This window comes from Zootoca vivipara, chromosome 15, assembly GCF_965207765.1.
Source record: "Zootoca vivipara chromosome 15, rZooViv2.hap1.1, whole genome shotgun sequence".
Classification (NCBI taxonomy): Eukaryota; Metazoa; Chordata; class Lepidosauria; order Squamata; family Lacertidae; genus Zootoca; species Zootoca vivipara.
Window position 1 is genome coordinate 23905630 of NC_142598.1, and position 27599 is coordinate 23933228.

The window sequence follows — 27599 nt, forward strand, 5'->3', positions numbered from 1 at the left end:
ACACAGGGACTGTTGCAATTCTTGCAGGTTGTACAGCCAGTCGCCACTAATGCAATGCACGAAGGAGAAAAAAAGGGGCCGGGTTGTGGGCAGAGGTTGTGGGGGAAGATAATAACCCAGAATGTTAGAGACTTCTGCGAAATACTGTGGAACAGCAATCACTTGTAACTTTTACAAAACTTGCTCTCAACATAACATAACAAAAAAGGCACCATTGATATCGTTCTCATTTTTGAAATACTGTAAAAAAAATGCTACATATGGCACATAACACTTTTTGTATATACATTATATATTTAATTTATAAAAGTTTTTTTTCCTGTTTTGTCATTTTTAATCCTAATAGCGGAACTGCTAAAATAAAATAAATTGTTTTTAATTTAAAGGTGGAGTACTTCAATATATAAAATAAAGTTTTACATGTGAATCTATGTGGGTTTTTTTTTTTTAAAGTGTTTCTTTCTCTCTCTCTCTCTTATACAGCGATGGGATCTTGGTTAGCTATCACACTGGACAATCTTGCTTGCAATTCTTCCTGTGTTGAGAACCGACTGTTTTGGGTAGTCCTGCTGTCAGCCAGTCGATATGCAGTAGCTGATTCCAGGTTGACTGTTATGGGGTTTTGTATGCTCAGAAAAGGTGTATCCTCCCCTATCCTTTCATCTTCTGTTTCACTCTCTGAGCTACTGTTCTCACAGCTTGTGTCGGTGTTCATTTCCAACCTATTGGAGATATGGCCATTGGGCTTTGTTCTTTTTGCCCTCCGACTGTTGACTAGTTTTTTGGGGGGCTCTTGCGTCGGTTCATACTCTTGTGTGGTTTCGTATTCCTCGTCCTCCACTATCCTCAGCGGACTTGGTGGCAGGCTGCCGCTTTCATGCGCGGGGTTATGGTGGTAAGAGGAGTTGAACTGTTGTATGTGATGCTCATATTTTTCCCGTAACCGGGGTGGTGTCACCAGAAGGAGAGGCCTCTCCTCTTCTATAAACGGGCTGACTGCCACAGAAGGGACAGACATTGTTAAACTGGAGACCTGTGGAGACATTTCTGAGGCAGGCGACTTTGGAGAACTTGGAGTATGGAAATCTACAGGTGACATGCGAGCTGGTGTTGTCATTGCAGATACGTACCTAAAGAAGTACAGATAAAATTGAGCTGGAGAAGAATTAAGTGAAAGAACAAAAACGTGACAGCATTAAGAAAAATAAATTTCTTGGAGGTTCCCAAGCCATTTGGATTCTGACGCACAGCCTGCCAAATTGCCACTACAGTGGATGCTCGGGTTGCGAACACTGCGGGTTGCAAACGTGCCTCCCACACGCGTCTCTGCAGGTCGCGATTTGGTGCTTCTGCGCATGTGCAAAGCGCGATTTAGTGCTTCTGCGCATGTGCCGAAACCCGGAAGTAACCCGTTCCGGTACTTCCGGGTTCGGCGCGGAGCACAACCCGAAAAGACACAACCTGAAGCAGCTATAACCCAAGGTATGACTGTAATACTGAATTAAATTAGTGGGGCTGCAGTGATACAACTTCTTCATTTTCTAAAATAAAATACTTGCATTCCTAAACTCCAAATCTGTACAACCAAATTGGCTTGAGACAAAACCGATTAGCAAGTATAATTAAATTTTATATATTAATGTTCCTCAGTTTCACAAGTTTTCATGAAAATTAATAGCAACCCCTTGATGAAATATAGATAAGATCTCCAGCGATATTCATTTCCATCGGATTCAGAGAAGAGAAAATTTAATCTTTAGCGCCGAAAGATTTCAAGGCTGGGAAGTGCAAATTGGTTGTCTGGATGTCAAAGGAATGACAAGGTTTTACACCAAGGATCTTCATCATGGTTCTCATTTACATATGAATTCGGAAGGATTCAAGGCTAAGTTTAAGAATAGAAGCACAATGGGAGCACTCTTCCCAGTTAATTAATCTACTGTAAGGCCCCTCAGCATTTCAGAAATCTCTATATGACCACATGCAAATAATACTGCAAAGGTTATTCAGAGGTGCGTGTCTCACATTTATATGATTTAGTTAGGTATCTATCATTACTATTGATTTATTTCCTCCATGTGTGTCTTCCATTTGCTGTGCCATGCTGGGTATGAGTCATGGGAGCATATTCCAGATACAGTGGTACCTCGCGCAACGAAAAACTCGCTAGACGAAAGCGCCTAGCGATTCTTTGTTGCCTCGCAAGACGAAGCTTTTTATGGCCGCGTCTCGCAAGACGATTCCCCCCCGTTTTTCTTTTTTTGCTGTCTGCCGTTTGTTTCTGCAAGACAAAATTTTTCGTAAGATGCCACGACCCGCGGAACGAATTATTTTCGTCTTGCGAGGTACCACTGTATCTGCTTTCCAGAAAGGAAGTTAATAGAGACCTCCTGGAGAAGAACCAAGTGGGCCCTACTCTGATAATAAATAGTCACATAAACAATAATTCAGTGATGCTTATTCTATATTCCGGATTTCTCTTAATAGGAATTGATGCACATTAAATATATGGTTGAATTGCGGCAATTTTGACTACGACATCAATTAGTGGCATCTTAAAGTGAGTGGAGTTTTCTTCTCAACTGAGGGAAGGGATCTTTTGCTCTTTGAAAGAGGTTGAGAATAAATCAACCGAAATTTCTTATTAAAATAAGGAGAAGGCTGTGTATTTCTGTTACAGTTTAAGCACACCTCTCTCACACACATGGTGCATCAAGCTGGAGGTTGGAAAAAGCAGACCAGACTTTCATAATTCCTAGTAGGAACCTTTTCCTGGTTATTCTGATCACCTGCTTTATTCACAGTCTACTTAGGCTGCATTTGCACTGAAGCTGCACTTTCCTCCAAAAGACATTGTGCCATGGGAGGGATCAACATCTTTGGCTAATAATTCAGAAGATCATAAAATCCCCTTATAAAGAAGTCTGCTCTCAACTTAGAATTTCTCTCTCCCCCTCCCCAACTCCCATCTATGAATGAGTTTTGAATTTGAGGTGAATAAACAAACATACAATCAAAAAAACCTAAGGATTTCTTGAAAGACTGAAAAAGCAGTTTTAAAAATGAACTCATTTATGCCTGCTTGTATCCCAGATAGTCACACCTTTCGAATTATTGGCTGTAGGTACCTCTCACTGTGTGGTGAATCGCGGTAGGAGTCGGGTGTCTCTCGGGCGTGCCTGAGAAAACTATTACATTCCCGTGGCCCTCCAATGCCATTGAGACGCCCTCGGGGGCCTGACGGACTTGCATGCCGGCTGTTCTCAACTGAGGAGCTCACAAGCACAGAATGGCTTTCAGAGATTATGCTTTCGGTCCGACCGTTGCTCCAACTAATAAAAAGCCGTTGGGAAGAAGGGAAGAGAATATTTTAAAATTTAACACTGGAAAGAGAAAACTAAGCAATGCATGATCCAGGAATGTGCATAGAGGTAAAGTTCTAATGCTGCTGAACAAGAAGATAATTTTTTTAAATAAAAAAACCTACTTATGTACATAAAATGGGGGGGGGGGAAGTACCCTGAAACTTTCAGCCTTCAACTGACATAGTCTTCAAGATTTTACTGTTATACAAAGGAACAAATGGTACTGCTCTGTGTCAAGGAAAGCCAAATTATATGAACAAATAAGAAATTATATGCTCTGAATAAATCATGATGTTCACTAAAAGCATATTTACTTGGAATTTATTCGGAATATCAGTACACGCATGACCCCCACCATATTTAGCTTTTCACCAACGGTCTTGCACATCCTCATTAAAACCTAATTGTTGGATAAACAGCCCACAGATAAGAGGGGAAAGGGTTGCTGTGGGAGAGAGGGGGGATACTGTAGCTTACCTCTTATCAAATAAAACCACTGGAGAGGAATACACACATTTAAAAAACAGTAAATTAAACAAAATAAGAGCAAATGGTTTTTAAAATAGGCTACGGAGCTGAATAGCCTGGCTAGCGTCCACCAGATTTTTAAAATTTCTTTAAAGGCAAGATGAAGACACTTGGACGTGAGTGTGATCATCTAGCCTTGAGTGGTAAACTGTGGTAACACCTTACAGTATCTATACAGGGTTACGCAGAAGTAAAGTGCACAGGGCTTATTCCCAGGTAAGTGGGCTTTGCCATCATGCAAAGGAATAAATGGCCAGATCTTCGCAACCAGTGACCCACCAAGCTGAACTGCCTGCCCCCACCCATGTATGGAAGTGTCCAAGGGGATTTGGGGGCCACTAATAGTTTTCTGTAAGAAAACTGGGTTGTCAAGCACATGGCAAGAAGCTAAATATGGTTGGTGGGAAATGTTCAGTTCTGCGGGTCACACATCGGGCAGGAATTACGCTGCTCTACATTGCTCTCATTGGAAGCATCACTGAGAAGGTGATATCTGCATATCCTAATTTCGCACAACAACTTAATAGCAATTAATCTATTATTCAAAAGAAGAATTGTAACATCCCAGGAACAAAAAATTGATTTATCTTGTTACTTTGATTACCTTGTTACTCATATGATGTATTAGTCATTAACAATAATAGTGTGATCAAGGTGTGAGATTACTGCAGCACAGAGCTTTCCGAACTTTTCACATTGGTGACACACTTTTTAGACATGCATCATTTTGAGATACAGTAATTCAGTTTTACTAGCAAACCAGAGGTTAAACTAACCCCTTTCCAGCCCTGGGACGAGCGTAGGGAGCGTTTGTGTGAAACACCTACGCACTCCGGCCGACACGTTAACCTGTAACGACACACAGTTTGGAAAGCTCTTCTGCAACAGACATGGACTCTAAAATCATGGAAGGTTGATGCTTGCTTTAGGCCTTCCCCATAGCCAACAAAAGCTGCTTTTTAATATGGTTTAGACTAAGGAATATGTGAACATTTCAGCAACCGGTAAAAGTCTCTGTGATAAAAGATTTGTTGCAATCACAGGAAAGATCCATCATGGTTATAAGTTTATCAAGATGCACCTTTTCTTTTTAAAAAAACAAAAACCCTTTTTTTGCTTTGATAGAACAGAGAGAATGTAGGTTTTATTTCAGCCTCCTACCTGTGACTAGGTGTCTGGGTGACCGTCGTGGAATGGTGAGTCGTTGAGGTATAATGGCTTGTAGAAAATGATGTCTCTGTTTCTCTCTCAACAGCATGCTCACTGGATATTACATTTTTTGATACATATTGCTAAATAAAAGGGAGACATAACTCATATTTGTAAGCACAACTCATACATCATGGATGGGATTCACCCAATGTGTCCTTTAAATGGAAGGGCTTCTACTTGTGTAACTGGCCTTTCTCCCCTCCCTCTTGGCCCCCCCCACCAGTGGCTGGTTTGCGTGTCAGGTGAACCCTATGTACAAGATGGGGGGATCATTTGGTCTGCCAAGTTAATGTGCTTGAATATTCCCACTGAGACCTCAGGAGGTCTTTAATAAAGAATGGGGAAAGTTTATGATTTATTAGAAAAGCTATTGTAAACCATTACACACATTGGTAAAGGTGAAGGGACCCCTGACTATTAGGTCCAGTCATGACTGACTCTGGGGTTGCGGCGCTCATCTTGCATTATTGGCCGAGGGAGCCGGCATACAGCTTCCAGGTCATGTGGCCAGCATGACGAAGCCACTTCTAGCGAACCAGAGCAGCACACAGAAATGCCGTTTACCTTCCCGCCAGAGCGGTACCTATTTATCTACTTGCAATTTGACGTGCTTTTGAAATGCTAGGTTGGCAGGAGCTGGGACCGAGCAATGGGAGCTCACCCCATCGCGGGTATTTGAACTGCTGGCCTTCTGATCGGCAAGCCCTAGGCGTTTAACCCACAGCGCCACCCGCATCCACACACATTAGTAGGATTGACAGAAAACTTCTAGTAAAATTTTGAACTATGACAAAGGATTTATAAAAATAAGAGTTATGAAAGAGATGCAGAGGGGAAAATCATTACATTAAGATCCAAAATTGGGTGTGTGTGTGTGTGTGTCAAAAAGGATTATATATTTATGTATTTAATTTGTTTATGTAGAATAGAAATGCAAAATTAAAATTTATGAATACGCCAACTGAAACTCCATCTTACAAACTAGTCAATAAGAGTTTTGCTGCCAATTCCAGTGGACAAAGGATTTCACCTGTTCTGTGTGTTTAAACAATGCAGATATTTATCATATTACATCATTCCCTGAGAGAGCCAATTTGTAGACAAACTATGCCTGTTACTTAGGCACCACACAGGCAAACTATTTCTTCTGCCAATTGCTTTTTTGAGCCATTAGGAAAGAATATTCCAGAATTCAGACTCTATTGTTCCTATATAAGTCCCCAAATGATGGCCAAACTAAATATTTTGTAAAAATACAAGAAATTTATGCTGCCCCTAACACACTTCACAAAGAACTTAAGAACAGATTGCCTCCTCACCACTAAAATTCAGGGGACCAGCTTTTTTTTTTTTAAAGTTATGGGTGTAGAGAGAAAGTATTTGAAAAGGGAAGTCAAAATATATCCATAGCCCCTACTCAGAAGTCTACCCTTGGTTGGCCAGAGCGTTAGGAGAAAGCCAGTCCATATTCTGGCCTGATGTGCTGTTATCGGAGAAGGATGCTTTAGAAAAAACGAGGAGAAATCACCTTTGGTGTTGTAATTATAGAAAGCTAAACCTTTCTCCCTGACAAAGAGCCTTAGGATTACCCCCAAGGTCCCCATAAAATATTTGAGGGGGCTGAGCCAAAAGTTAATGGGCATTGTTATTCAAATGGTGTGCATGTGCCACATCTTGTGATCGATTATACGGGGTGGGGCTTACCTAGCCTCCCCCCATATTTTACTCAGGTTGGCACACCAGTTACATTGGAAAACGTTCAACACTCTTACAATTGCTTTTTTAGGCAGTCGTGGTAGAGTAACAAGTTATTTGGGGGGAGAGGGAAGCATGCTTATCATTTCTATCTGATAACTGATTAAATGGCTGTCAAGTAAAAAGTGGTGATGAAGTGATGAGCGACACTTCGCGGTGCCACTTGTGTAAAACTTACATTCACCAGCTGGACGTTTTCTGGCGGCGGGTGAGGATGGTGAGGCCCATTTGCCATATTGACTCTATGGTTGCGCTCAGATCGAAGGCCTTGCCGGAGGCGGTCGTGCAACTTTTTCCGCTGTTTCCTGCGTTTCAAATAAAGAACAGCTTTAATAGTCTAACGGACGAAGCTGTTCTGCTGTGCAACCATATCTGACCAGCACAATCCCATACATGGATTATCTGAACGACAAGAAACTGCAAGAGCTATAGGACGTGAAGGGTTCAGGACTTCCAGAACTCTGTCATGCTTATGAGGAGACAAGATTTATCGGAAAACCTTCCAAAATGAATTGCCATTCTGAAACTTTCACAGTCTGTTGCTCTTTTGAGATCAAAGGGGGGGGCAGCTATGGATTTTAATTCAAAAGCAAGACCCTATGACATATACATTATCTATTCACATTCACCCTTGTTTCTTCGTCTCTATCCAAAATGTGCACTTCATATGTTTTGGAAGGTGCTTGGCATAATGCACAAGGACTTTCTATGGAGTATGATCATGTTTCTCCCCTTGTCAGTGTGCCTATGACTTTAATAGGTGGGCTCTAGGAAACTCAGGTGGCAGATTGGGTCAGTGCATCTGGTTGTTAACCCACCCAGGGATCGGCAGGATTCCTGCACTGCGGGGAGTTGGGCTAGATGCCCCTCTGGGTCCCTTACAATCCAGTGAAAACAATGCTCTTATCCAGGCATCTCCAAACTTCGGCCCTCCAGATGTTTTGGACTACAATTCCCATCTTCCCTGACCACTGGTCCTGGTAGCTAGGGATCATGGGAGTTGAAGGCCAAAACATCTGGAGGGCCGCAGTTTGGGGATGCCTGCTCTTATCACTTATCTTTACAGGACAGCACCATTTGCAGCAGCTAGTTTGTTGCACAGGCTTTATTCTGAATTATTGTGCATCTTATCATTTTTCTGAAATAACCTGGTTAAACTGATTCCAGCCTACAATGCAATGCAATGCAATGCAATGTACAGCTGTGGACTTGTACTCACTTTAGCTGTGCAAGGAAAAGAAAAGAAAGTCTTTTTGCACACCAGTCATATATTTTAAAAATTTAAGCTGTTTAGAAATGCTTTTAAAGTAAATATCAATAAAGTAAAATCAAAAGGTTGTAATTCTTATGGTTTTAAGGCATGAACTCCATTCAGAAAGATGCAACTGTTTTTTTACTGAGTTTTTCCCCAAGCTCTGCTGTCACAGAAAATGCTGAATCACTCGCTGGCCTGTGGGGAGGAGGATTCTGCATCAATTGCAAATTCACCTGAGTCAAGGGATACAGCTGCAGCGAAGAAATCTGCTTTATGTTAGCACCAGAACAAATAATATTATAGTGTATATTTATATTGGTTTGACTCTGTGCACGAAGGTTAACGCTGACATTCCCTTGATTAAGAATAGGTATTCTCATAGCAGGAAATGACTGAATGATCCCTTACTAAAACCTTTACTAGCTGCAAGATAAGTGTATGCGTTTTTCTTACTTAAATTTCATTAAATAGGAAAGCGGTGGTGGCATTTCCAGTGGCAATGTTAATAAAGCGATAAGGTGACATCCCAGAACCCCGACTCTTCCAAAATGTTCCATCTGTACAGCAGTTAATTCAATGACGAGGCACTGATGCAAGGAACAGAATGCGCATTTAGTTTTTGCAATACTTTTTTCTTTTCTGTTTCCCTTTAGTGATTTGCTTTTGTGTTTCTTTTTGTTAGTGAGTGCCCTTCATGTGCAGAAAAAAAAATGGCCCATTTCCAGTACAGAGATGAAACAGAATTACCTACCCTCAGCAAGTAAACACAAGGATGGGCTGCTCTAAGAATAAGCAATTCTTATTCCTATATGCTTTAAATTCCTATATTTTTCTAAGAACGAAGTGCACCTCCACTTTCAGTTTGCAAAGAAGTGCGGCTCTGTCATCAGATTAGGAAACACTGCAATTAGATTACGACCCATTCTGCATGTAAAATTTAGCCAGCCCATGGCTTAGCATGAGCAAATGTGCAGGTTCCCAGAATGACGTTCACACCCCAGTGCTCTTCCCCTAGTCCAGCTGCTGCCATGCAATTTAGGCTGAGGGTTATGTTCAGACTGGTTATATGTATTTCAGAATGTCAAGAGCAGGCATCCCCAGACTTCGGCCCTCCAGATGTTTTGGACTACAAATCCCATCTTCCCCGACCACTGATCCTGTTAGCTAGGGATCATGGGAGTTGTAGGCCAAAACATCTGGAGGGCCGCAGTTTTGGGGGGGATGCCTGGTCAAGAGGCACAAAAATAGATCAGAGTTTAACTATGGGTCAGGTGTACAACACAGCTTTGAAGCCATTTTTGTTTGAAGTAATCAATCTTAAGTAATAAGACTTTTGTGGTTCAACTGAATATTTAAGTCTGGCAGTTCATGGGGTGGCAGATCAATTACCTATTGACATGCATTTTGACATTCATTATTAACATACTGAGCTAGTATAGTTTGGATGAGATTTTTGAATTTAAACCTGGTTCGGGAGTCATCCTACAGTAGGATTAAGAACTTTCTAACTTAATGAATTTTAATTCTGAAGCCCTTCAGAACAAATGGGACAAATGGGAAATTAGGCAGTTATCTCAGTGGGTCATGAGTTAGATTAATCTAAGAAAAATCTAAGGGATCATCTCCTTATGGACAAACAATCCCAGTAAACTACCTGCCTTGTTGGTAGTAGCAACTGCCCTGTGGAATGCCCTCCCATCAGACGTCAAGGAAATAAGGAAATAAACAACTATCTGACTTTCAGAAGACATCTGAAGGCAGCATTCTGCCCAGAGTGGCTCATTCAGATGGGTGGCATAATAATAATAATAATAATAATAATAATAATAATAATAATAATAACAATAACAATAATAGCAACAACAGTCTTCTGAGGGGTCATCTCCATAGGAATTTGTTTATACAATATATACAATATAGCACACTCTAGCTTCACTATAAGGCTGCAAATAAATTCTTGAGTTTATTTAGCTGCTTAACTTGCATCAACAGTTGCAAGGACATTTCTTAGCCTTTTGTTTTGACAGGGGCCCGATCCCTCAGTGATAAACACAAATATAGAAAGGAAGAGGAAAGTTTACTTGGTTTTGCAGTAGGCCACAACACACATGATTCCAACTACTAGGAGAGCAATGCAGATGCCAGTTATTGTCAACACTCTTTTCTGGTAGAGTTCCTCAGCTTCTAGAAAGGGGCAAAAAGGAGGTGGTTACAAAATGTACACTAGATAATAAAAGACCGAGCAACCAATGCCACAAACCGTTATTTTACAATCTCACACAGTGAAATCAATCTCACAATCACCATACAAAATTTAAGTGTAGAAATTAAGATCTAAATGCAATACTAGGGAATGGAGGAATATGAAGTTTAAAATAAATATAATTCAAATTAATTTGTACTTGTAGTTCAAAAATTCTGCTTTTAAACATAATTTTAATTAAAATTTACAAAACTATGAAAAGTAAAATGCACTGATAGAGCAACAATGCATGTAGTGTAGAAACAGGTTTTTTCTCCTTGCAAAGACAGCTGGATGAAGATAGCTTTACAGCAATCTCTCCCCCGAACCCAGCAATTTTCTCCCCACTTTCTTATTTGGCATTTTAAAACACACTGCTGCTTTTCCAGTATTGACTTAGATCACAGCAATCTTTACATGAGAAAAGTTACCATTGTCCTTTTGAGTTTGGCTTGCAATTTTGCCACCGGTGAAAATTGCACCGCTTTTAGAGGATTGCTAATGCTGTTTATTTGCTAACCCCAATTCTTTCCACTGGCCTCAGAGTGGCTGCTGCAATAGGCAGCAATGCATTGTATCACATAGATATTGCTGTGCTTACTCAAATGTCATAACTGTAGCAAAAGGAACAGTTGCGTGAAGATCTGTTCCACTGCAATGATCTCACTCAAATGGTATTTTATCACTATTAAGTAATTTTTAGGGCAAACAAAATGTTTGGTTTGGGAAAAACCCACCACATTCCATTGTCTGTCACCCTCGGCAAAACATCATTTTGTATGTTGAACAAAGGAAACCTTACAATTAGAACATTGATACTAACTGTACACTGGCCTCATGTAGCTAGTATGGGCCCGAACGTTTTGTTTCCTTTACTGTACTCCTTTTGTGGTTTATATGTTCAGTACAAAATTGTGAAACTGTTACATCATCCTGATAGAACAAAATTAATGTAACCAAGGTGTGAGGATCTAACAAGGAGTTGCACCCAACTCCCACTAGGTTCAGCCAGTCAGGAATGCTGTAGTCCAACAACCTCTGGAAAATCACAGGTTCCCTATCCCTGAATGAATGGAGCACTGCTGATAAACATGAATGCTTAATTTTTTTGGGGGGGGGGAAATAACTTCGTTTTCTTTGGGAAATGAGGTTACCATCAATGGGACAGAATCTGAAAGTCTGCAACTTTTATGCTTAAGAGTCTGTTAGTGTTTGGCAATTTCCTGGTCTGCTGATCTTTGTATGTTTGCAGATAAGACATCTGCTAGGACTTGCTTTGCCTTAGTCTGTTCTCTCCAACTGATTTCTGGCACTAGCCTGTTAGGTCCCAAATTCTTCACCTCTGCCGTCACTGTTGCTCCCAAGAGCATAAATATTTGCTTAGACATTGACCCAGCATATAGTTTGATTACATCATAGTGGGCACTGACCAATTGGCAGCATGCGCTGATATGCTGTGGAGTATCAGTTTGGGAGGAAGGAACTTCCATGAAGTGCTGACTGTGCCTGGAAGAAATTTTGCTTTCCTTTCATGGCATTTTGGGAAATGTAGAGTTTGGCTTCTACATGTGCACTGGTGTTTTTGCATAGATAGTTTTGTTTTTCATGGCACATCTTTCTAAGTGATTTTTTTTCTCTGCCCATTTCTTTCGAGACAAATAGATTAAATGAAGATTTTTTTTTCTTGCACTTATCTTTTATCCTCAGGCTTTGCCTGTGTGGACTTTTATTTGTATCATAGATTAAACAACAGTTACCAAAATGTTTAATGGATAATTGAGATTTCTAGGCTCTCTAGCAAGACTGCTTCATTTTTTATTAGATTTGGTATTGCCCCTTTTGCTGTGATCTCTTACGTTCCTTAAAATGAATTAAATTCAATGGGATTTAGTCATTGAGGACTGCACAGAGGATCACGGGCATACTCTCTCTCCCTTCCCACAACCATAACCCCTCTGAAAATAGTTTTTCTAATTAAAAAAAAAAGCCATGAGAGCCATTACACACACTTTGTGGATATCGTCTAGTTTGTTTCTGAGAGATACTTCGAAGAAATAGTGCAGCTTGAAATTCACTATGAACAAAGACTGGATTTTTTTTTTTTAAAAAAACCCCTTTCATCTCTATGATACAATGCATCCTATTGTCGGAGGAGTTATTTCCTACAAGCCAATCCCAATGTAAACATCAGTTAACAGGCTTCTGGACATATTCAGACAAAAATTAATAGCACTACTTATTAAAAGAGGGAAGGAAGGGTCAGTTTTGTGAGAAAAGGAAAACTAGAACATTGAACTGATTATACAAATAAAAATCCAAGGAAAGGAAGTTAAGGTAGGGAAGCAATCACAAATATATGGGAGAGATGAAAAAGAGAGGAAGTGAAGGGAAAGAGAAAGTTAAAAGTTTGAGAAGTCAACTACAAGCCTGGCACAGCATGCTTGATAACTGGAAAAAAGAGTGAAGGAAAATGCTTGAAAATAAGATTGAAGCAGAGTTTGAAGGGATTTCACATACAGCATAACTCCTAACCTATGCTCACCTGTAAGCACTGATTGAGCAGCCAAGCACCTGGAGTCTTATAATGTTACAATACAACAAGAGACAGAAAGGTCATGCTAAATGCAATCCGGTTAATTAGTGCAGTTCAGAAAGGGTTAACATAGAATTCTGTTTGTAGTTATCAGTTATTAACTTGTGAAAATAGTGTTTTCTCCTCCCTCCTGCCCACGACAGACCAGGGTTACGGTTACACCAACGCCAGGGATACCATCGCCAATGGCATCACCTATGGCAATCTCTCCCTGCAATAATGTGTTGCATGATGCAGAACTGCCATGTGGCAAGTACTCCTAGATATTACTGCATGCAGAGGCTGTTTCATGGGGATGCTGGCTTTGGTGGCAATCCCATGTCCAGCTTAAGATATAACATGGCTGTGACTATGGAAAAGACTGGAAAACATTTGTAAAAACTTAAACCGTTTTGCTACTGTTTCAAGTCAGCCTCTGTCTTATTAAGAAGAAGTCTCTCAGGCTGTGTGGCATTCTCAAGGCATACAACATGCTACGTGTGGTGAACTGTGTATCTTCTTGTGATATTTTCTGGAAAGCTTTTATTATTACTTAAAAGCCAGTAATCTGAACAAATGTGTTACAAACGTCCTTCCTGGTGGATCTGCGCTCCCCTTCCTTGTCCTTTCACTTCCTCTTGCAATGTCCTCGACAATTTACAAGTTTATAACCATGCAGCTCATTCTCACACCTGCCCACTCTCTCTTGGTGCCAAAATGGAGGAAATGTTTTGCAAACCCTCCTAGGGTTGCCAGGCTCAACAGAGGACAGGACTGGTGTGCCTTTAATTGCCCTGCTCTCTTTTGAGTCTGGAAACCTTAAAGAGAAACCAGCAGACCCGTTGCTTGGAAATTAAACAAAGGGTCTGCTGGTTTCTCTTTAAGGTTTCCAGACTCAAAAGAGAGCAGGGGCGATTAAAGGCACAGAAGTCCTGTCCTCTATTGAGTCTGGCAACCCTAAACCCTCCATAAAACCATTCCCCCACTTTTTGAACCCTTTTAGAAAGAGTCACAAAATCACCAATCAGCTTTGCAAGGAGTGGGTGCCATGAGGAAGAACGCTTACTTGCCCCCATTCCAGCTGTACGTGTTACAGGTTGATTGTAGTAGACTTTGGATGGGGATGTAAATCTGAATATACATCACCCAGCTGATAATGAGGAACAGATGGACCTCATCTACATTCTGCTGCATCTGATTAGCGCTGTGCTGAAAACTCCTCCTGCAGCATTACTACTACTACTACTACACTGGGGTGGCCAGTGTAAGGCTTTTATTGTCCTTATCCTACTTTCAAAATCATCAAGCAGGTGCGTCCTTTCATGCTACAAATAATCTCTCCTGCGGTTTGCACGCTCCAGTAGTCTGGAATTCTCTTTAAGCGTTGGTGCTTCCAATACTACATTATGGGCTGGTGCTCAGAAACACAAGCAGTGCAGCACACACAACATGTATATTCATTATCACAGAGAACATTATCTTGTTTTAATGACATCAGGATCTGAGCCCACAGAGGGCCCCGACGTGGAGCAAGAAGAATGTCAAGTAGGCTGTTTGTGCACAGTCACCAAGCTGTTGGAAAAAACAGGGGACCCAAGGATAGCATACGTATCCTGCAAAAAGCCTTTTGGCAAAGCAATAGGCCACAGCAAGTCACGTGAAAAGGCTTCAAATTGAGGTCTCTGGTCTGTACTAAAACTGCTGCAGATGTTCCTTGCTTTAGGCCTGCTCCACTTTCCCTGTGCTTTGCCTCACATTGCCTGTGTTTTACCTGGTTTTGCTTCACATGCTAGGCATTGCCCACGCCTGCCAAATACATGGAAGAAGTTAAGTCCACAAGTGCTTCAATCTGCAATCCTCAAATCCTCTAGTAAAGCGTTCACTTCAGCAGGATTTGTGGTGGTAGAATGGTGCAAGCTTCAAAGTTTTTCCTAACAAAACAGCTTTCCTATGCCCTAAATAGGGGCACAGTAATCCTGCCATTCTACAGAATGGCCATTCTTTCTCGTTTTCCGAAAGGTTTTCCATCAACCAATGTGACAGATGGAAATGGCACAGCAGCAATACTAGATTGTAGCAAAAGCAAGTTAGCCAAGCACTCGAACAGGAAAAGTAAATTTCCAGTCTTTTATGGCGACCTCAAGAACAACCCACAGTTTATACGTGTTTATGTTAAGTGCAGATAGGGAGCTGGCAAAAACTGTTATAGCTGTATGATCCCTTCTAAAGCATAAGGAAGTTGGTTAGGAATTGAAAGGGGGGGGGAAATAAAAAGGTTTTCAATCTCTCAGGGTCTAAAATCTGCAAGCTAAAAGGAATGATTGGTCCATACCCATAAATTCAATCCCAAGATGCTCTGCCAATGCAGAAAGTTGACATAAAAAGAAAGAAAAAGGAAAAGAGTTTCAGAAAAGAGCAATTCACTGTGCTGAAAAAAACAAGTTACACATGGATATTATATCTATTTGGTGTTTGCACACGGAGACAGGACAAATGGCATGAGGTTAGTGTGGCAAGGTTCATGTAAGCTTTGGCAGGCTCTTGTGTCCATTTGTGAAATGATTGTTTACAGCAAATACACACTGGCATCCGTATATAATCTGGAAGAACATTGGTGAATACACCAGTATATGTGAACCCTTAAATATATTTCTGATATATTATGGTGATGGACTATTTGAACTGTTTGTTGTAACGCCTGGCTATTGTACCATCTGCCCATCACGTGGATCTAAAAACCATACCTGCCAAGTTCCGGACGTAAAGATCCGGGATCGGCAGTGCGCGCAGAAAATGGCGGCGGCAGCACCGGAAGTCGCTTCCGCGCATGACCGGAAACACGTAAAAGCGACTTCCGGAGCCGCCGCCGCCATTTTCTGATGCCCATAGAAGGGCAAACCGCAACCGGAAGTCGCGTCACGCAACTTCCGGTCATGCGCGGAAGCGACTTCCGGCGCCGGCGCCGCCATTTTCTGGTGCCCATAGAAGGGCAAAGCGGCACCAGAAAAATGGCCGCCGGGCCGAAGCTGATTTAAGGGACAATACCGGGATTTTAACCTAAACGGGAGACCGCCGGGAAACGGTAAGAAAAAAGGGGTTTTCCCGGCGGATACGGGATACTTGGCAGCTATGAAAAACATCTACCGTATATGTGAAATCTGTTAGTCTGTATGCCTGTAACTCATAGTGGGCATTTAAAATAGTGACTCTAGCAGGGCAACATCTTCCTGCTTATATTTCTATATTTCCTTCTTACACTGGGCTGTATCAAATTGACTTTCAGTCTATTACACAGAGTGATAATTTGAACACGGGGAGTTTACTAGTTAAAATAGAACCAAGTTACATTTTCACAGTGGGTACGTCTGAAAGGAAAGTGCCATCTTCCTTGTCCATTGCCTTGTGGAGCTAATTGGTTTCACATGCTGGTCAACTAGGTAGATTTATATTTTAAAGGCACAAATGTGAAAAACACTACTTTATCTTATCGTCTGGGGTGGAAGCCTCAGAAGAGGAATAAGGAACAGAGGAAACTGCCTGAATAGGAATAGAGTTGCTAGGATCTCATTTTAAAAACAGCATTCCTCATTGCAAAACATTATGGCACCAGAACATTTCGACTGTGCTGAAAATTACTGGCGATACAACTCATTTTCCCGTGTTCTTTACATTTTATTATAAACTGGAAATGTAAAGAACACGGGAAAATGAGTTGTATCCCCAGTAATTTTCAGCACAGTCGAAATGTTCTGGTGTTTGTGACAAGATTAGGCAGAGCAAATTTTGGAGTGGGAGTGAATTAGACAGAGCAAATTTTGGAGTGCTTAGGTCTATCACACTGGTACTCTGGCTAATCAATGAAGCAACACCTAAATAATAGTACCCATGGTGTTAGTTTATATGGATCCTTTGAAATTGTCTTTGACCAGTGCTTTTTTTCTGGGGGTATGCAGGGGTACGCATACCCCTAAACATTTTGTGAATCTAAGTTTGACCACACTGAGGGGCAGTATTTCAATATGAGTAGGAAAAGGAAAGTACCCCTAAACATTTTTTAAAAGAAAAAAAGCACTTCGACAGGCTGATACAGTCTGGAAGGCTAACAATAGTTACATGTGTGTGTAGCGTGCACAAGAGCATATTTTAATAAAACATATGGTTGCCCACATTACATTTAATCCTTATTTCCTGCACCAAAATTTTACTACTCTGCTTACCTCTGGATCCCCACTATACATCTTTAAAAACAACCACCTATTCTGTCCCTCTGTGTTTAAATAAGACCAACATTTATTTACCCTGTTTTAGAAACCTACGGTAAAAAATTATACATGGTAAGGGAGTGGGGGGGGCAGAGATCATTTGCCCTCCCAGCAATCAGTAACATTTTAAGGGTTAAACGAATCTGAATTCATAGATTTCCCCCTACAGAGCCAGTATTACATGCCTACATGAACACTACTAACAATATATATTAGTTGCATAGAAAGCTTGGTTGAGTCTTCAATAGAATTAGTGACATGCTCATGCATATATATTACTGCATTTACACTAGTTTGTAGGCAAGGTGGGCAGGCTGAATGGAAATTAATTCCAGTGAAAGTAACTCATTTCAGACAGCTTCTATTTGAAATAATTCAATGGGAGATCGGTACTTAAAGAAAATATATTCTGGCAGGTAAACCATGGCCAAAAAGCATGCAAACAAAACATGCACCGCTCATTCTGACTCCAGAATAATATGTGTAGCATTCCAATTTATATTTTATATTCATGGTAACATTCCCCTGATTTTAGAAAAGGAACCCAGACAGCCATGCTTTGTTATATATGTATTCTAATTTACTCTGCTCCTGTTCTCTTATATTTCATCATTTGTGATACATTAGCAACAAAACATTACTTTAAATACAGTGAACAAAATCCATCACCACGAGGGGTACAGCACCCAATGCATGCAAGGGTTGAATGTAGATTCAACTGAGCACTTTTTGCACGTTTCTGGCAGCACACACACAACTATCAGTTTCTGAAGTCAGCTGTGCCCATGTGGTGATGGCTCATTGTCCAACAGCTTTCAATCATGTTGACTGTGATAATAAGGATAATTATAATAAATGATGATGATAATAATAAAAATCCAGCTATGATTAAAACTAGGAAATACTGGTATAATAATAATAATAATTTATACCCCACCCATCTGGCTGGGTTTCCCCAGCCACTCTGGGCGGCTTCCAACAGAAATATTAAAATACACTAATTTCTTAAAGATTAAAAGCTTCCCTAAACAGGGCTGCCTTCAGATGTCCTCTAAAAGTCTGGTAGTTATTTTTCTTTTTGACATCTGGTAGGAGGGCGTTCCACAGGGCGGGTGCCACTGCTGAGAAGGCCCTCTGCCTGGTTCCCTGTAACTTGGCTTCTTGCAGCGAGGGAACCACCAGAAGGCCCTCGGCCCTGGACCTCAGTGTCCGTGCAGAGCGATGGAGGTGGAGACGCTCCTTCAGGTATACTGGACCGAGGCCGTTTAGGGCTTTAAAGGTCAGCACCAACACTTTGAATTGTGCTCGGAAACGTACTGGGAGCCAATGCAGGTCTTTCAAGACCGGTGTTATGTGGTCTCGGCGGCTGCTCCCAATCACCAGTCTAGCTGCTGCATTCTGGATTATACCATCTATGTACGTTCATATTTAACATAATAAAGTCTTAACTTTGAATGTCAAATGCAATATTTAAGACATTTGCAACAAAGTGCTGCCTCTTTTTGAAACACCCTATTTCATATACCAAAATTATGTAAATTTAAACCAAATAATGATCAACATGTTCATAGTTTTGCTGGCTCTCTGGCCATGGGTTTAGGATTCATGGCTAGCTACCGTGTTTCTCATATTATAAGACACGTCTTATATTTATTTTTTCCTCAAAAAAACACACTATGGCTTATTTTCAAGGGATGTCTTATTTTTTTCCTCCTCCTCCTGCCGTGGCCGGCATTGCTGCTGCGCTTATCACTATGTCTTATTTTCGGGGTATGGCTTATATTCCTTGAATGCTTAAAAATCCTGCTATGGCTTATTTTATGGGTATGCCTTAAAATATGAGAAACAGGGTAACACTGATGATGGAATTCTCTATGCCAACAAAATAAAAATTGCTATTCATATATTTTCAACCCAGTTGAAGATAGAACATCTAGCACATGAATGGCATCCATCTCTATTTAATATCCATATTTGAACTACATTAGGTTGAATAAAAATATAGAGAATATGGATTGGCCACATCAGTTAATACTGTTTCTGGGCTCTGCCCTTTGCAGTTTATAGTAACATAGCGCACTTTTTAGTTCTTGTTGTAAATTTGTTTCTAAATTATGCTTTAGTTGAGATTTCTGCATTGCAGGGGGTTGGGGTCTCTTCCAGCTCTAATATTCTATGGTTCTCCGATTGTTCAAACTTCTCAGAATTTGAGGGAGCTAAGAAGTAGGAGTAGGTGTGGCTTTGAAAATATCTTAAGACATTTCATAGCAGAGCATCTTAGAAACAAAAACCCAAAACGTAGCACTGTATATCCGTCAAAATGGGTCAGTGTTGACCACCATGTGTTTTATAGTGGGAGGATTTCACTATGAGATTCACTGTAACATACAAAAAGGAAATGTATGTTTGTATTAAAAGGTAAAGGTAAAGGGACCCCTGACCATTAGGTCCAGTCGGGACGACTCTGGGGTTGCGGAACTCATCTCGCTTTACTGGCCGAGGGAGCCGGCGTACAGCTTCCGGGTCATGTGGCCAGCATGACTAAGCCACTTCTGGCGAACCAGAGCAGCGCACGGAAACGCCGTTTACCTTCCTGCTGGAGTGGTACCTATTTATCTACTTGCACTTTGAGGTGCTTTCGAACTGCTAGGTGGGCAGGAGCTGGGACCGAGCAATGGGAGCTCACCCCGTCACGGGGATTCGAACCGCCGACCTTCTGATCAGCAAGCCCTAGGCTCTGGGGTTTAACCCACAGCGCCACCCGCGTCCCATATGTTTGTATTACAAAGCATTATCAATAAAGTTGTGTGGTGCATGCATTCTATGTAAATATAAAGGGTGGAATCCTATGTAGCATGAGCAAGTGACCCCTTCATGCAACAGGGGTTCTCCTTCATCTCCTCCCCCAAAGAGGCTGACCTGGACCCTTCATTACATATCTTTAGGCACCAGGCAAAAACTTTTCTCTGTAACCAGGCCTTTGGCTGATTAACACAGTGTTTCTCAACCAGTGTGCCTCCAGATGTTTTGGGACTACAACTCCCATCATTCCTGACCACTGGTCTTGCTAGCCAGGGATGATGGGAGCTGTAGTCCCAAAACATCTGGAGGCACACTGGTTGAGAAACACTGGATTAACATTTGATAGCCTTTTAAAATGTGTTTGTGGAAGAGGGATTATTTGGTTTGTTTTTGTTTTATCATTATGTATTTTGTGTTCTCATTTTGTATTTTTATGTTTTGAATCGCCCCTGTGGTCTTCAGATGAATGGCAGGAAAGCAATTTAACAAATTGATAAATTGCTCTGGAGAAGATTTTGAGGGATATGCAGGTGACGGGAGTAGAGTAAAGAGAAGACAAATCAGGGGTTCTGTTGGGCAAGAGGATTTCTGTTGCGCAAGTGAGTGGACATTGTTCATTGTTGTCCACAGTAACTGTGATCTGGAATTCAAAAGAAGTAATGGTCTACGTAAGTAGAACTATTTAGGTCTATATTTTAGGAGAGCAACACTCAAGTCAAAATCAATTATTTTAATGGCTAACACATAAAATGCAGCAAATGAATAAAATATTCAATCTTTTAATCTAATTAGGCAAACAACTCTATTTTAATATTATGTCTTCATATACTCTTGACCATCAAAATACTTTTTTTAAAAAAAAGCAATAGAAAATAAATTAGAAAATAGTTTCATATTATTTGGGGAATACAATTGTCAAGAAAACTTTTAAAGCACTATGACATAGAGTCTATAGAAATGAGCTTTTTAGTACTTAAGATAAACATCTGGCCAATGTGGAATCTAACTACCTCCATTCCCAACAGAAAACTTGAAATACGTGAGAGGCAATACTTAGGAGGGTTACTGTAGATTATTCATATACATTTTTGTTCATAGATGAGGAAGTTGGAACTGTATGTCCACACTGTATTAGTGCACGCTGTACACTAATGGAAATTAAACTGAACTAGCATACAGTATATTAGTTGGTTCCATCTTTTCTAGTTAGTTTTAGGGGGGAAAACTGTACAACTTAGCACAAACATAGGACACTCACTCCATGAGTGGATCCAGTATTTTATAAGAACATATAAAATTATATTTCTATTGACATTCAAGGGGTTTTCTCAGTCTCAGCTTTATATGAGGGTGTTTTTTTTAATCCTTGTTAGGATAAAAAATTGTCTGGCATCTAAGGCGGTACTTTAAATGCTTAGTGAGATTTTGAGGGACACTGCAGAGCTCTTGATATTTTCATACCTTTTTTGATACATTATTTGAAGCTAAACACCCTTTGAGAAAAAAGACTAGTGTGATATAAAATATCTTTATGTATCTCAGCTTACATGCTTTTTCACATGGTCATGGCTGATAAAATCGGACCACCTAAATTCACCTTTCAAAACGTGCTTGCTACATGGTTATTTTTTTGGATAACTACTATGGTTGAAATCTAATTTGCTCAAGCTAACTGGTTTCAGTGGGCTTAAGTTTGCCTAGCTCTGTGTTGGATTTGGCATATGGGTGTGGCTCCATTAGCGCAGTGCTACATTTTATTTATTATTTAGGCTTATTTCATATTGCAGCAGCTGAGTTCAACTGTTGAGGTACCATTACAATTTGCCTAATCTTGCCAACTCAAATCTAGTTGAATTCTTGAAATTTCTTGTGCCGTCACTTTTCCATGCAAACAAGGCAGAGGCAAATCTACACCAGAGTTTGTGTAATCCATTTGGTTAACAGATTAAAAAAAAAAATCTGAGGAAAGATGAAGCGATAAGAAAAGCAGCACCGACTGAGCATGCTCCTATTCAAGCAGAGACAGAAAGGAAGTGGACGTACTGTAGAAGCTTGCCATTACGTAGTTTTGACAGCGATCACCAGTAAATTCATTTGGGCACCTGAGAGTAAAAACAAAAACAAAAAGGTAGAGAAAACAGAGAAAAAGAGAAGAGGTGAATACACGCTAAGAGAGAAGCTTCTTTAGTGTGCACGGCCTGGACTTGGTGTGTTCATCTCCAGCAACCGATTCTGTTTATCGCTGCCATCAAAGCTCAAAAGTGAAGTGAACTGAGGTGAACATTCCAAATGAAAACATCACTTTTGTTATACACTTACAGCAAAAATGAGATCAGTCCACACCAGCAAGCTTTCTTTTTATGTCAAAGTTTCAGAACACATATAGGATAGCTTGCAGTTTTAATAATGGGGAAAAATTGCATTGAAGAGGGGAAAAAATATTGCACTGATTTATAATGTACATATGACAATGTACAGCCCAAGGCAGAAGAAAAAGAACCCAGTTCAAACTGAAGGATGAAAACACCAAGTGACACTGATTTTGACTGCTGCAGTTGGAGGAGAAAGCAGATTCCATATTATTTTACAACATACGTTCTGGGTTCTGGCTTCTCATGGGCACAACGTCAGTACATCTTTTCCCAGTGTATCCATGTAGGCACCTAAAGGGCAAAAGCGGGGTCAGCAATCGAAAAACAGCAAAACCCAGAAAAAAACAGAGAGAATGCTGCTCTGTTTCCTATGGAACATAAAAACTCCTCGCAAAGACATCTGGGGGAGAAAAAAACAATAATGGAAAAAGACAAAATATCCAAGTCTGTTTTATAGACACTCTATATCAGGCATAGGAAACCTTGGCTCTCCAGATGTTTTGGAACTACAACTCCCATGATCCCTGACCACTGGCCCTGTTAGCTAGGGATCATGGGAGTTGTAGTTCCAAAACATCTGGAGAGCCAAGGTTGTCTATGCCTGCTCTATATTCAAGTAGGTAGCCATCTTGGTCTGACGCAGTCTAAATAAATGAATGAATGAATGAAATTGTCCAGTAGCACCTTATAGACCAACTAAGTTTGTTCTGGGTATAAGTTTTTGTGTGCATGCATGAAAGGAGAAGAAAAAGTCTGCATGCACACGAAAGCTTATACCCAGAACAAACTTAGTTGGTCTCTAAGGTGCCACTGGACAATTTATTTATTTATTTTTATTTATTATAGATACTCTGATTGCATAGATTTAATTTGCAATTTTATTACAAAAAATCTACATCATGAAAAAAAGCACCATATATTCAGAATGGACCATCTCATCACTTGCTGATTAGTTAATTTATTATTAGATCACATTTCCTCTTTGCATTAGTTTCCAACAACAAATTCATAATCTTGACATTGCAATGTAAATGATAAACAACGACAAAAAAATTCTGTCAATTCATTTGAGTTCATTTTTTTAAAAAGTAAAGTAAGTTGAGGTTTATTTAAATGCCACGTTAAACAGGGGACATACTTAGAAGCACCTCTGTCATGTTTGGATTAAATCTCAGTTTGTTAGCTCACATTTAGCCTATCACAGCCTCCAGACACTGGTTATGGGTTTTCACTGCCTCTTCAGAATCTTAATGGAAAAGGAAGGCAGTGTCATCTACATACTGATGGCACCATACCCCAAGACCTACAGATAACCTCTCCCAGTGGTTTCATGTAGAAACTCCCTCTGGAACCTTTAAGTAACCAGAATGGGCATGTGTTAAGCACAAAGTCACCCTTAAACTTCCAAATCAGATGCAATGGTGTTATTTTTTTTCTTTTCTTTTGCTATTACTGCCATGGGGTAGACGCAAAGATAAGCACTAGCCAGTGTTTGGTTGGATTTATCATTTACATTCAGTACTATGTTGAACCCAAGACAGAAATAATGTCTTGGAAGAAGTACAGAAAAAGTCAAATGGATGTCTTGATTCAAACTATGAAAGAACCCCCTTCTGGACAGCCTCAGTGGGCCATTGGCCTGATCCAGCAAGCTTTTCTTATGTGCTTATCCGGTGCTTTTTTACTGGGGGGTACGCATACCCCTAAACATTTTGTGAATCTAAGTTTGGTCTCATTGAGAGGCAGTATTTCAATATGAGTAGGAAAATGAGAGTACCCCTAAACATTTTTTTTAAAGAAAAAAAGCACTGCTCTTATCTATAGTCATGCTGATGCTAATTAAACTCTCCTATGAGATTGAAAGCTTCCCACACAATTACGGTAGTGAAAAACCACTAACTCCCAACATGTTTCCAACATGTAAATAAGGTACGTATTGTGACCTTTCCATTCAATTACATTGTATAAATAAATGATAAAAAGAAAAGCTATCTTAACCTGTTGCAGCAAACAGACAAAATTTCATGTGGTACCATCAGATTTGTAGGCTTCTTGTTTATACGGTAGAACACGTGTCATATTTTGCAAAGGGCACGAAGCAACTTGCAGCATGAAACGCATAAAGAATCCTGAGTGGTGCAACAAACACTAACATAGTTGTAGTGTTGCAGGCGTTCATTGGCTGGAATTCAGTTCATCAGATACATCGTAAAGGTGCATAACTGGACTCTTGGTTATTTTTGCTGCAACAGGCTAATTTTATAATATAATGTTTATTGTGACATGAATACTACTTTACCAGATGCAAAAAGTGGACAGAAATGGTTTTAGATATAAAATATACATCCATAGAAACTTTGGAGACAAGTTCAAGTTCAACAACAACACAGAGGTTTTTCCATGTGCCTCCATATTTTGTAATGCATACAGTTGTTCTTTTATTATTAGCACTATTGCCAATTTATTGACACAAGTATATATGTAGCAAACACAGAAGTAATACTTAAAGGAAGAAATAGCAAGCAATTAAAATCAAATGTCAGTTTGCCGTTCATTCCAAGGGGGTTGTGCAACATTTGGTTAACTTTTCCACCTCACATACTACTCAAAAAGACCCGGCTGCTTCCCATGGTACGCTATAGGTCTGTCTCTGCAGCAACCAAAATAATTTATCCGTATCTGTTTCACTCTGACCCAATAGAAATTGTGATATCACATAGGAAACCCAAACCGTATTGTGCTATTGATATAATTGCTTCCATTAAATAAAAGATGTGTATTTAATAATCCATCAATTAACACACTCATTGAAATTTTAAATAATTTGCTTATATCTGAAGGGTTGCTTCTCAGATTGAGTGAGTGGGGGCCAGGGGCAAAATTGGATGAAGCAATGGATGCAAATTGCAACTCTGAAGCATTCACACAACCTTGACTGTAATCCATCCATCCATGAAGCATTATCAGAGTGCTAGGGAAGAGTCTAGCTAGGCAAGAAAACTCAGGGCGTGAAAAGGGCCCAGTGAAGGGTGTGGCTGGAGATGGGTTCTAAAGACCTGATAGAGTACTCTAGAGACTAAGGTTCCCTACCTCTGCTCTAGAGGATTCCCTGCCCTGGTCATTGAAGGGTCTCACCTACTTACTCAAAAAACTCGTCTCTTTCCTAGTAATCAATGCATGTTTAGAGGAGATGCTCACAAACCAACTGCTTCTACAATTCTGCCTGATATTTGTGTCAGCTTGTTTGATCTGCCTTCCCCCGCTTTTTGAAGACAAGCAGAAGCTGACCCTGCCTTCAGTCTTCCAGCAGTTCACCCATTATCCTCAGTCATTACAGAAATAACACTTGCAAGTGTCTTCAGCACCCTGAGGCATAATCAGTGTCCCCCCCCCCCTGGGGGTACGCATACCTCTAAACGTTTTGTGAATCTAACGGGAGAGGAAACTATTAATTTTTTTAAAAGTTTTTTTAGTTTCTTCTCTAGCTCGGTGAATCGTCAGTTCTGTTGCTACCCCCGATGGCGGCCTCATTTCCTGTCACACAGTGTTTCCTGAGTCTCAGATGGAAGTGAGCATTTAATGTGTGAAGGAGTGTGGAATGTGGATGTGTGGTGTTTTACTGATGAAAGTTTTGCCTTGTTGAGGGACAGTATTTCAATATGAGTAGGAAGATGTTAGTGCCCACAATCTCATGCAAATATGGAAGTTACTGTAACCTGTCAGCTGTGTAATATGAGGTAATGCATGTTCTTTGTACTTTTGTCCATTTTCTGTATTTATTTTCCCCGATTTGAACTATAAAATGGTTATTTTCCAGAGTCAAAACGAGAGTACCCCTAAACATTTTTTTTAAAAAAAAGCACTGGACATAATTCATCTTGTCCTGGAGACCTGAACTAATTCCCAGTGTCTAGCTGTTCTCTAACCATCTCCTTCGCGATTCTAGGCTGCAAGTTTCTCCTTTTATCATTTGTTCTACTTTTCCTAGGTAGAAGAATTCCCACTGCAGGAAATGACTGAGACAAAATAGACATTCAAGTAGTTTTGCCATCTTCCTCAAGTTGCAGTCCTTCCATGCTCCTTTTCTTGCTCCAAACATAAGCAAGTTGGTTGTTGTTGTTTTCCATCCCCTGTAAGCCTTAGCTAATTATTCCTGACACTGCATTTAGACGTTCAGCCTACTCCACTGAGCTCATATTTGGCGATCTGTTCCTCTTGCTATTCTTCCACACATGCCTCCTTTAAGTCTCTTGTTGGAGAGCTCCTTGTGAGGAATCACAAGCTTCTTTAACTGCCTTCCATTTTCCCTTCTCAATGGAACAGTTTGTGATAGTGCCGTCCACAACTTACTTTTCAGAATCTCTCATCCCCTTTGAACTATTTCCTCATTCAAGTATTTCTAGCCCAACTTTTCTCTGAGCCTTTTGAATATTGGCTTTCCCAAAGTCCACGGCAGATGTCCACTTATGCTCATTTTTCACCTCCCTTCCCCTTATGAATTCCAAGGTGACATGGTCACTTTCCCTCAGAGTTTCCTCTGCTCTCAATTCATCAACCAGTTCTCCCCTGTTCATCAGGATTAAATCCAGAATTGCAGACACCCTTGTTACTCTTTCCACTTTCTGAAATATGAAGTTGTCGTCAGCAAGGCATGGCAAGACTCTATTGGATAGTTCATTCTTAGCAGAACTAGGCTGATATCAGATGTCAGGATGGTTGAAATACCCCGGTATTACTATGACTCTTCTCTGTGAAAGTTTTGTAACCTGTTTTAGGAAAGCATCGTCCATGTCTTCTGGTTGGCTGGACATAATACACTGACATAGCAATATCAGTTTTGTTCCTCAGTCCTCATATCTTTAATCAGATGCATTTGGCAGGGTTTTCAATCTCAGATTCACAGCTATCTTTACATATAATGCTAATCCAAATCCTCCCCTTTCTGAAGAGAAATCTATAATTTGACTGGGAAACCTGCCAATATCACTGCAGCGTTGTGACCTGGCAACATTAAGGGGACGGTGTGGCCAAGAGGTAGGAAGGAACAGCGGATGTGAATTTCATCTATTGATTTCAGCTAATGAGATAATACTTTGCTTGCAGACTTCCATTTTCTAAAGGTCATCTTTTAAGGAACATGATTAGATACATTTTAATTTTCTTCTAGGTATTGTTTATGTTGGTTTTGGGATGAACTTTAATTGTGTTTATTACAGGGACAGGAATACTATGTC

The 27599-nt window shown here is 40.4% G+C and overlaps 1 protein-coding gene across 11 annotated transcripts in view; it reads right to left on the reverse strand.

Annotated features, from left to right (window-relative positions):
• Window positions 1-274: 274 nt before the first annotated feature.
• The window catches only part of NRG1 (neuregulin 1), a 183759-nt gene continuing 156434 nt past the window's right edge, over window positions 275-27599 (reverse strand). For 3 of the 11 annotated variants that reach the window (XM_088658485.1, XM_088658482.1, XM_088658479.1), the window contains 7 exons: window positions 22037-22095; window positions 15262-15285; window positions 10197-10299; window positions 7039-7165; window positions 5055-5185; window positions 3125-3332; window positions 275-1126 (listed from right to left, as the gene is read on the reverse strand). In XM_088658485.1, the coding sequence (XP_088514611.1) occupies window positions 476-1126; window positions 3125-3332; window positions 5055-5185; window positions 7039-7165; window positions 10197-10299; window positions 15262-15285; window positions 22037-22095 (1303 nt within the window). In that variant the 3' untranslated portion in view covers window positions 275-475. Of the gene's footprint in view, window positions 1127-3124; window positions 3333-5054; window positions 5186-7038; window positions 7166-10196; window positions 10300-15261; window positions 15286-22036; window positions 22096-22588; window positions 22657-27599 lie in introns of all 11 variants that reach the window. The other 8 variants (XM_088658487.1, XM_088658484.1, XM_088658481.1 and 5 more) reach the window with 4 other exon arrangements.